This window comes from Cynocephalus volans, chromosome 14, assembly GCF_027409185.1.
Source record: "Cynocephalus volans isolate mCynVol1 chromosome 14, mCynVol1.pri, whole genome shotgun sequence".
Classification (NCBI taxonomy): domain Eukaryota; kingdom Metazoa; phylum Chordata; class Mammalia; order Dermoptera; family Cynocephalidae; genus Cynocephalus; species Cynocephalus volans.
This window is the reverse complement of record NC_084473.1, coordinates 44359758-44371574: the sequence shown is the minus strand read 5'-3', so window position 1 is coordinate 44371574 and position 11817 is coordinate 44359758. Positions and strand designations below refer to the sequence as shown.

General features: G+C 38.7%; 1 protein-coding gene across 1 annotated transcript in view; it reads left to right on the top strand.

Moving 5' to 3' along the window:
- The first annotated feature begins 3133 nt into the window (after positions 1-3133).
- STPG4 (sperm-tail PG-rich repeat containing 4) overlaps positions 3134-11817 on the top strand; it is a 42284-nt gene continuing 33600 nt past the window's right edge. Inside the window, exons 1-3 of the mRNA XM_063077647.1 lie at positions 3134-3214; positions 5514-5573; positions 6663-6920. Coding sequence (XP_062933717.1) covers positions 3134-3214; positions 5514-5573; positions 6663-6920 — 399 coding nt within the window. The remainder of the gene's footprint in view (positions 3215-5513; positions 5574-6662; positions 6921-11817) is intronic.

The following is an 11817-nucleotide window of genomic DNA, read 5'->3' as shown; positions in this document are numbered from 1 at the left end:
GGAAAATAGAAAACTGGATGGTTGTGAAGGAAAAAAATAAGTATGTTTTAGATTAAGGGAAATTCTAGGTATTGATAATCCTAATGGGGGTGTTCCGTTGTCACATGTGAGGCAGGTGATGAATTTAATAGGAAGATTTTAGATGTGCACTCTGAGGCCCCCTTCATTAGATGTAGTAAGAATTTAGTCAAAGGGAAATCCAAACAAGGTATTTGGTGTGATGAGTCACATTTCTGGCTGTTAAGGCATTTTCTCCAGGGTGTTAAAATAAGCTGGGGCTTTGGAGATTTATTGCAGCAGTGTTCAGATCACTGCTATGTGTGACCTTGAAGAGGTCTATTATTCAAGCCTCAGTTATCTTACCTATAAAATGGGTATAATTTATCCAACTAGTTTCTAACTCAGCTATTTTAAAAGTTCAGTGAAATAATGAAGGTAAAGCTCTTAGCATAGTCCTTGGTTTAGTCCTTGGCATTTGTTAATAACAGCTCAGTCAATGTTACTGTGCTGTTAAACCACTTATGACTGTAAGATTTTAAAATACAAGGGTAAATGCTGCCTGCAGTGTAGAAAAGGAACTCCTGGCTGGTTAGCTCAATTGGTTTTAGAATATGATGCTGGTAACACTGAGGTTTCGGAGTTCAATCCCTATACCAGCAAGCAAAAAAATAAAATACAAAGGTACTTAAAAAAATTCATGGAAAAATGCAATTAAAAGGTAATATGAATATTTTCATGAACTTTTTGGAGATCCCTCATAGCACTTTCAAGTCTTAACCATATTGTGGTAATTGATAATTCTTTCCTTAATACCATCTGTAGTGTGTTTGATTTCAGGTAATTCTACCAATAAATCATCACTTGCGGTTGAAGATCATCCTTGGGTGTAATGTATTTTCCCTAGAATTTTTAGAAGACACTAATTTTAAAGATCTGATGCATGCCAGAGGCACTACTGAGCTCTACTTATTTTGTAGTCTTGTGTTCTCAAAGAGAAATGCCTCCCCCCTTGTTAAAACTGCTGTTATTATAACCTGAAGTTAAGTCAGTGATACAGTACAAGACTGTTTTCTTAAGAAGACATTTTGTTTACCCTACATGCTTAATCTGTTTCATGGGTAAAGTCCTTGAAATCATTGACCCATGCTGTTTCTATTTTTGAGATACTTAAACTATATTTTCTCATCTAAATGTTCTCTTCAGTTTCACACCTTGTATGGGTTTCTAGACTTCTCTGTACCTTTCATACATATTCTTTTAGTCTCTAGGGTACCAGTCCCTAGTCTGCTGAGCCAGTTTTTATACGCTCAGCCAAAATAAGAAAATGAAATGAAGCACAGGGATGGGCTCAATTAATCTCTTTCATTTGTGAGAACTTGTGTTTACTTGCCTCTTAGCCTTCTAATTTCAGTTCTTCACTTTAAAACTGAAGACTGGTCCTTTTTCTTAAGGCTGTGTTAAGTGAATGTAGAATCCCAGTATTTTAAGAGAAATTAGATCAAGTCTTCTAGTCCCTTCTCAAAGTCGTCCTGCCCCAGAATTGGAATCAGTCTGCATTTTAACAGGATCACCAAATCTTATGTATACACATCAATTTTTGAAAAGCACTGTTGAAATCCATTCTCTGGTTTTACTTATGGGGGGCGGGAACTGGTAGTTTGTTCAACAAATATTTTAGTCTCGTGTTCAAAAGGTTCAGAATCACCTGTTTTGGATATGTTTAAAATTAGGGGGGATTAATTAGCTAGTACTGCTCAGAGGAATTGACCCTTGCGATTTGCCAAGTGGTCAAAGGTAATAATAGCATTTCATGCAGAAGGGCCAGCATATGTTGAGACTAAAGAATGGTGAAGATGGCATCTTTGGGTTTGCAAGTATGATATGTAAAAGCATGAGGTCTAATGAGGTAGCGAAGAGGTGAGAGACTGGATTGTAAATTTTGCTTTTGTCCTAAAAGTAATAGCTTATATTTATTTACTGAACGTACTGTATCGGACATGGTTCCAAACATTTCATTCAGTTAAATTAATCTTAATAACCACATGTGGGTAGGTACCGATTTATTATCCCCTTCTTTATAGACGAGGAAACAAGCACAGAATAAAATACAGCAAATGCTGCCAGCTTTCAAATCCAGCAATGAAAAATGAAGGCCAAGTTTGATAAGAGCTGAAAATCCCCCTTGAATTTGGCAATTGGATCGTGGGTGAGTTTAGCAAGTGCAATTTTAATTGTAAGGTTGCGTGCACATGTCGGATTAAGATGGTTTTAGGAAAGTATGGGAGGTGAGGAAAGAGTTAAGTCCACATTACTCTTGAACGTTTGTGAAGGGAAGCAGAAACTTCATGGTGTAAGGGGCAATGGGGCTCCAGAGTCAGATCTGGATTTGAATTCTGACTGCCACTTCTGTGTGATGCTGAGTCAACTGTGCTAAACTGCTGAAGGAAGCCTGCGTTTGAGGATTTAAAGAGATTAATGGGTGTGAATTCCCTGGAACACATTACTCTAAAGTGGAATTAAAGTTGAGGAAGGGTTTGGTTATAAAGAGAATGTTCCTAGGTTGAGAAGAAGCTAGGGCCCAGAGAGGCCAAGAGTGAAAAGGGTCTATACAGAGAACAAAGGAGTGGTCTGTTGTGTCTAGGGCTCACTCCACTTCTCAAGCCAGGCAAGAAGGTGACACCCAGAATTTGGAGGAGCTTAGAAATAATTTTAGTAGGTGCAGACTTCTGCCTTAGAGCTAAGAATGCCTACCAAGCACACTGTCCTACCTGGGATGTGAGATTGGGGGTGTCTGGGGAGAGGGCCGATGAAGATTGCGGGTACGTTCAAGCCCTTACAAGCCTCCCTTGACGTTGACACGTAGTCGCCCAGCGCTCTCTGGCGACTCCAGAGCTTTCTAGATTTTATCGCACGTGTGCGTGACCGTCTCTTCTCTGGGGATTTCCTCTGCGCGGGGCTTTGCTTCGCGGTAGACCTCGGAGAGCGCACCTGCCTCCCTTCCCCCACCACTGGTGAGCAAACTGGCGGGTCCCCTGCGCGGGTCCCCTGCGCGCGCGCTCAGAGCCCGCGGGCCAGAGGCACTGCCTAGCAACCGGACTCCAGCCTCGGTCGGGCCCGGGGAGAGGAGGCCGCAATGGAGCAGCCAGTCCTCGCCATCACCTCCACCTCAGTAAGGGAAGACCCGGGGCGTGGAAATTCGTTAGTCATGGCCTCGGTACGGTTGTCATCTTGCTGCCCCCTCTACCTTCCTCTCGCCAGGCCCCCCTGCCCTTTCCCCATGTCTCTAATCTCAGGCCCTTATGCCCCTCCATTCTCTCTTTTCTCTTCCTGCCCTCACGTCTATGGTGGTCCTTTCTTTCTGGTCTTCATTTGATTTTAACTTCGTTTTATTTCCTTTTCCCTTGCTGCCTCCCATATCCTTCCCCATTCGCCCTTTGTTTTCTGTATTTTTTCCTTCTTCCCATTACTACTTGCACTGCACAACTGCCTTAGTACAGTGATTGGACTTCTCTTTCCTTCCGTCTGCCCCGTGAAAATGGGTTTTTCCTTCCCTAATCTATCAGATACGTTTTGCCCTGCCTCCTACTTTAGTACTATGTGAAACTACCTCTGTTTAGTTTTTAAATACATTTGGATGAGGAATGTTTAACTTATCTTTTCATCTTTTACCTTAAGTGAATTTAAAATGGTAGATGAGTGGAGTTTAGATCACCTGCCTTGGGCAAAACAGAATAGCAGCTGCCAATTACCTTCCTCTGTATTTATCATGTTTACTTCCCTGTCCTTACCTCTCATTTCCCTGGTTCTGGGTAGAGGTGGGAGACCTGTCTTGACCTGCCTGAGAAAGTTTTCTTCTGTGACTATAAAATGTGCAACAGAGAAGGTTCAATTTAAGAAGATACCTCAAAAAGTTCATGGAAAGATCAATATCTTTTAATTCAATTTTTCCATGAGCTTTTTAAAGTACTCTCGTAAATCTAGTAAAGAAATGTATAGGAAGAAATTCAGATGTAGCTGTGTGTATAAAACAATATTTTTTAGAGAAATGCACAAATTTCATAGTAAAAGTAAAGCCCAATTATACTTAAAAGTACAGTGAATTTCAGTTATTAAACAGGAAGAATGAATTATATTAGTTTTACTGGCTAGATTGTTTATTATTTTCAATGTGCCCTTGCTTGAGATGACCCATATTTCATAGTAATTACAAAAGCATTGTAAATGAAAGTATAATTCAATATTTTAATTATTTTATCTAGAAGTGTTGGAAAAATATAGGAAAAATGGTCAGGGCCCCTTAGATGTTCAGAATCTTGCCAAGCATTTGATGTAAACAGGCACATGCACTCAGGTGTTCCTTGGTTATCATCTAGTGTAATTGCGCATGTGCACCCAGGTGTCCTGGGTTATGGACTTAAGTATAAGGATGAGTGGCTCTGATCCACAGCGCCTCCCATCTCCGGGATGCCCCCCCATGGGGGGGGAGCATGGGGAGGCCAGTACTGTTGCTGGAGGCTGCTGCTGCTAGTGCCCCCAGGACCCTCTGCAAGGCCAGTGCCGGACCTGTAAGCTGCTGCTGCTGAGGAAGCTGAGGGCTGAGCTCATGTCATCTGCCAGCAGCTCTTGGAGTCTTTCCCAATTACCTAGCATGGACCTGCGCGTGAGGGGTCTGGGGACCCAGTCTGTACAACGGGTTTGGAGGGTCTGAGCCCTAGTTCTGACAATATAAATGGAAACTTAGTATAACTAAAATAATAACTAAAATAATGAAACATTTTGGCTTTAGTTATGATTTGCCTTACTTTACAAGAAGAAACAGTATGAAAGAAAAAACTAAACAGCTGTGTTCTGTGGACAGTGGGGCTGAAACAAATGTGGAATAACAATAAATGGATGTAGAGTATTTACTATGGAAGGCTTCCTCAGAAACAGGAATTCCAAAATATGCTTCTTAACTTGGTAGATGAGGTGTTACAAGCTGCCATTTATTAAGCACTTTATATGTATGATGCCTTATTCTCACGCCACCTCTAGAAGTGCCCTATTTTTATACTCTTGTGAGGAAGTAAAGGTGCACAGGGTTGAGTAACTTGCCCAGTGCCCTTAGCTGGTAATGGCCAAGCTGCAGTTCAAGCCCAAGTCTGTCCGACTTCAGTCCCAACTCTTTTCTTCCTAAGAACACCAAACTTTGTCACATCTAATATCCTTACAACATCTTTGTGAGATGGGGATGTTTATTACTCTAATTTTACCCAAAAGGAATTTGGACACTTAATTTGGTTGTACATGTTAGAAATAAACAAAGAAAAAGATATTTAAAAGCACTTAAGATCATAAAATAGCAATTTAAAATAATATTAAAGGCAAAATTTGTCACGGTGTAGCTTTTTTTTAATGAAGGCTTATCAGTTTGATGCAGGTATTAATTTCTTCAATTAAATGTTTTATAAATTATATTTAATTTCAAGGGATCACCTCTCAAACAAATAAGCATATTTTGTGTTTGTTAATAGAAACGAACTCGGAAGACTTCATCTTTTGAAAGAGAGGGGTGGTGGAGAATAGCATTAACAGTATGTATATTTTCAGTCTTTCCTATTTAAATTATCCCTATTCTCATTAGTATTTTAATCGGTCTTACTTTTTATGTCAGTAACACTTAATTATGAGAAAACAGTAGTTGTTCAAATCTACATGAGCCTCATTTCATACTTAGAATTTTAATATCAGCATATGAATAAGAAATTAGCTTTGAAGTTTGAATGCAATAAAAGCACGGGAAAGTAAAGCAACTCTAGGAATCCAGGTGCTTTACAGAATATCTATGTAAGCCTAACCTATCATCTTACGATCTTGGTAAGATTGTGCAAGAAAGAAAAAAAATACATTCTGGAAAGGTGGTTTGGTTTTGGATTTTATCTTAGATGGTATAGATCTATGATAATATTTGTTAACATGGTCAGTGTATGAAAGCAAGATGGTAATATATGGGAGAAAAATGTCAAGAGACAGTTTCTATATTGCAAATATATTTTCTATTAACACCCATCAATAATAGAGAAGCTCCATGGCTCTGAGCCTTTGTGGAATTGAACTAATTTTAATGGTGGAATTGAGCTGAGTGGTCAGTGAAAAGATGGCCACAAAAGCAGCAAGTGACTAAACTTTAAGTTCTGGCAGTTCAGCCACACTGTGGTTGTGACTTGAAAGAACCAAGCCTCTTACTGAACTAAGTCGACCATATGCTGTGCCAGTTCGTCCTCAGTCTCGTGTTATTATCCTTTAGCTTCCCACTTGAGGGCTTGGAAAGAAATGTAGTATCTGCTAAGCAGAAGTAGGGTAGCTTTTAGTTAAGAAACTATCCTAGGGCTGGCCAGTTAACTCAGTTGGAAGATTATAGTACTGATAACACCAAGGTCAAGGGTTCAGAAGTTACCTTTCAAAAAGTTAAACTTCCATTATAACCCATTTGCTGTAATTCATGAATTGTTTCAGAAAGGAAATAATCATTATTCTCTTGAAATATTGTTCATGATGTTTAGTAGAATTTCATTAAACTTGAGAACAATGAGAAACGCTACTTAGGCCCTTCCAAGAACGGTGCTTTAGGAGAAGTTACAGGTTTACACAATGATCTTAAAACTGATGTCAATTTTCCACAGAGTACTCCTATACCTGGCACTTATCACTTGAAAACTTTTATAGAAGAATCCCTATTAAATCCAGTGATAGCAACCTACAATTTTAAAAATGAAGGAAGGAAAAAGCCACCTCTTGTGCAAAGAAACAATCCAGTCATAAATGATCTTCCACTGTACATGCCTCCTGATTTCCTGGACCTGTTAAAGAAGCAAATGGCCTCTTACTCATTCAAAGACAAACCACGGCCAAGCCCCAGCAAACTAGTTTACAAAGATCAGGTAAAGCATTACTAGCAGATTGGTTTTTGTGGGAAAGCTACTAAGAGACCCCGAGGGAAACATTCTTCATACATAGAGTATGTCTTCCCCTAAGAGAAATGGAAAACCTTCAAATATCTTATTTCCAATAGGAATCAAACAAAGGCTGCCTGATTTACAAATGTGTCCAGTAAGATTTTTCCTGTGAGTTCTTAACCTAAGGAGAGTACATGGGGAGAAATTTTTCCCTCTTAAGTGACTCTTGGTGGGACTCCCCCAGCCTGAGGAACCTCTGGGATCTTATCTGTAATAGGGCTATGCTCTGGTCTCTTCAAGCAGTTTATATGGTGAACCCTCCTCTTTTAAAGAGAAAACCTTGCCTCTCGGTGAGTATCCTTATTAGATGGTGAATATAACTATATACTGTAGGGAAGCTTTTAAAAATTTTTCTTGTAGAAATGAGCATGTGGTCCCAGGGGGTCAGATCTACTCTCAGCTCCACCAATTCATTCACAGCTTGGATAATATAGAGCACTACTATGCTTACAACCCGTGTGCTAGGCTCTGTGGAGGGAAGCTGTACCTGACCCATCAATATTTAAGTAACAATACAAAAGACAAAATATATCAAGTGCTGAGATAAATAGTGTAGCAGGAAATGCCAAGGGAAAATTCACTGTAGGCTGGATTGAAAGGCTGGAAAGCTCCCTGTATTAAGTAGGACTTAACTAGACCTATAATACATACGTCTTTTATGTGGCTCCTAATAGTTTACCATGGGCTTCCATTTATATTCTCTGAGTTGCTTCTTTCTTAAGCATTCTGAAATAGGTAGAACAGATGTTATCTCCACTTTACGTGCATGAAAACTGAGGAGAGTAGAGACTTAGTAACTTGTTCAAAGGCCCATAGCTAATAAATAGGTAGTCAAAGCAACACTTTATTGAGCATTTCTGAAGGCATGGCCTGTTCAAGGGACAGAGTTGTGACTTGGACTTTGTTACTTGGGACTCTGGACACTTGTCTCAGCTCTCTGTGCCTTAATATCTCCCATTTATGAAGAGGCTAATAATAGTATCAGTCTTTACAACTTCATCAGGATGTTATTGTGATAACCTGAGAAGAAATGCATTGCAATTGGAGGTTGAATTAAGTATAAGGGGTTGTGACTGTTAAGGTGGACAAGAAATTTTCAGCAGGATGAGCACATGTTGTGTTCAACATGTGGACCCTTCCTACTGCTTTACAAAGTATAGCTTTGAAACAGAACAGAATGATAAATGTTCATTGGGTAAGTCTTATCCTGTTAGCTTCAGTGGATTAATACAAGCACTAGATTATACTTGGACTTTTATGGCTTGGTAGCAGGTAACCAAGCTACATGTGAAATTTTTCTGGCCACTTCAAATGCAGAGTCATTTCTTTTTCTTCTCCTCTGCCATTTACTTCCCTTCTGCTTCCTCTTTTCTTGCTTTTATGGGTCTCTGAGGGTTGGCCCAAGGCCCACTGTCAAAAAGAGAAAACAGAAGGCTGGTATTAGGCAAAACTACAAGCTTTAAAAGACCTACCGAGAGGGATGGATAAAACCTTCTGAAAATATACTTTCCTGTTTGTTTTCTTTTCTCTTCTCATTCCTGCCTGCCACAAAGGATTAAGCTCCAGAAAGTGGAAGAATTCAATGTTTTCCTAATTTTCTATTTTCAAGGTGTATATTATAGGGAGAGATATTCAGATGTAACATTGTTTACTTAACAATAAAATTCATAATTCTGGTGTTTTAAGACCAGAATCAGTAGAATTTGAATTTTAGGTATATATAGTATACATTAGTATTTAAGATAGAACAGCATTCTCAAGCTCCACAATTTTTAATAGAATATTCACTTTATATCTCATCATGACTGCTTTTTACTTGTAAAAAGTTATTACTATTTTTAATACCTTTATTCCAAAGCATGTAACTCAACTGGAGAATCTATCAAAGAGTCCGATTTGGTATATATATAAAAATATATTTGAATGTGTTTTTGTGTATGCATGTCTGTGCATTCATTCATTTGTATCTGGCCATTTCCAAAGAGGATTTGAGGTAGCATCACAATTTTTATAACTTTTATCTTTTATCAGAGAAATGGTACATTTTTACTGTAGAATATATGAGGGTCTTCAAAAAGTCCATGGAAAGATTTGTATTATTTTCTAATGCAGTTTTTTCACACACTTTTTCAAGTACCTTGTATGTACAAAAGTGGAACCATCTCTCTCCATATATATAGTTTTATGACCTGCTTTTTCCCCCAGTATTGCAGTCATCCACTGACCCCTGGGTTATGTAACTCCCCTTCTTTCTTGTTAATATTAGCTCCCTTCTCTCACTGTCAGTCCTTCCGCTACTCCTGTCATAATTTCAATACACATGTATATAACCCTCCAACAACCTGGCATCTCAGTTTCTTGAACTCTCCTCTACCTCAGCCACTTACTCCTTAGAATTTTTTCAAGACCAATAATTTCAACCCGCCATAATCTTAAGTACATAAATACCACTCTCTGACTATATTCTAGTATTCTAACCCCAACAGTTTTCCCACTCCCCCCAGCCTACAATTCATTGATTCTCCTACCTTTTTACTACCTCTCAACCCTGCGATGTTTTCTCTTCCTTGCAAAGCTTAAATTCCATAGTTAATCATTATAGTTACTCCCTGCATGCACTATCAATTCCCTTGCCCCTGATTGCTCATCTCTTACTTGTTTGGCAAAGCCCCAACCCTAGTTAAATCTAACTCTCTGCATACTTTGTACCTGCATCCATGTAGTTAAATGACCTCTTTTTATTGTTTTCTCTTTTTTTTAACCAACACATAATAACTGGACATATTTTGGGGGTACTATGTGATTTTTCCATACATGTATATAATGTGTAAAGATCAAAACAGGTTTGTATTAGTCCATTTTGGTGTTGCTTATAACAAAATACCTGAGACTGGGTAATTTATAAAGAAAATGAAATTTATTGCTTACAGTTTCTGAGGCTGGGAAGCCCAAACTCCATCTGGTGGTGGTAACAGTGACCCAGGGGTCTCAAATTGCAAGATGGTGGAAGCAGAGAGAGCAGAGGGAGAAAGACAGACTCTCCTCTTTTTTTTAAAGCCCTCAGAACCACACCCCTGACCACCACTATTAATCCATTCACTACTACATGGTCCTGCAATGTAATCACCTCCTCAAGGCTCCACCTTTCGATTACCATAATAGGATTTCCCACCCTCTTAACAGTCACAGTGGGGGCTGTTTCTAGTACATAAAACTTGGGGAATACAGTTCAGGCTCCAGTGAGTTCTGGGGAGACATAATTCAATCCACTACAAGGTTTATTAACATATTCATTACCTCTAACATTTATCATTTGTGTTGGAAACATTCAAAATCCTCTCTTCTAGTTAATTGAAAGTATAGAATAAATTGTTCTTAATTATAGTCACCTTACAGGCTATAAAACACTAGATATTGTTCATCCTATCTAGCTGTAGTTTTGTATCCATTAACTAACCTCTCCCCACCCTCCCCACCCTGCTACCCTTTCCAGCCTCTGTTAACTACCGCTTTACTACAATCAGCTTTCTTAGCTTCCACATATAGGTAAAAACATTGGTATCTCTCTTCATGTTCCTGGCTTAATTCACCTAACATAATGTCCTCCAAGCTTATCCATGTGCCACAAATGACAGGATTTCATTCTTCTTATGGGTGAGAAGTATTCCATTGTGTATATAGACCACATACTCTTCATTCATCTGTTGATGGATACTTAGGTTGATTCCATATCTTGGCTATTATGAATAATGCTGCAATAAACATAGGACTGCAGATATCTCTTTGGTGTAGTATCTTCCTTTCCTTTGGTTGTATAGCCAGTAGTGGGATTGCTGGATCATATGTAGTTGTATTTTTAGTGTTTTGAGGAACCTTCATACTGTTTTCCATAATGGTTGTACTAATTTACGTTCTGACCAACAGTGTATAAGAGTTCCGCTTTTTCCACATCCTTACCAGCTTTTGTTATTTTCTTTCTTTTTTTTTTTTGGCAGCTGGCCAGTACAGGGATCCAAACCCATGATGTTATAAGGTTATAAGGCTGTGTTCTAACCAACTGAGCTAACTGGCTAGCCCTATTTTCTGTCTTTTTGATAATAGCCATTCTATCTCATTGTGGTTTTGATTTGCATTTCCCTGATGATTAGTAATATTGAGCATTTTTCATATACCTGTATGTCTTCTTTTGAGAATTGTCTATTCAGCACATGTGCTCTTTTTTTTTTTTTTTGGCAGCTGGTCGGTATGGGTATCTGAACACTTGACCTTGGTGTTACAACATCACACTCTAACCAACTGAGCTCATATGAACATTTTTAAATAGGATTATTTGTATTTTTGCTGTTGAGTTGAGTTTCTCGTATATTCTGGATATTAATCACTTGTTGGATGAATAGTTTGCAAATATCTTCTCCCATTCTGCAGCTTGTCTGTTCATTCTGTTATTTTCTTTGCTGTGCAGAGACTTTTACTTATACTAGTTTATATAATCCCATTGTCTATATTCGTTTTCGTTGACTGTGCTTTTGAGGTCTTCTCCCTAAAGTCTTTGCCCAGACCCATGTCCTGAAGCATTTCTCCTATGTTTTATTCTAGTAATTTCATAGGTTTGGGTCTTACATTAAAGTCTTTAATCCATTTTGAGTTGATTATTGTATCTGGTGAGAGGTAGTGGTCTAGTTTCATTCTTCTGCATATGGATGTCCAGTTTTCCCAGCACCATTTATTGAACAGACTGTCTTTTCCCCAGTGAATATTCTTTGTGCCTTTGTCGAAAATCAATTGTCTGTAAATACATAACTTTATCTGTATTCTGTTCCAT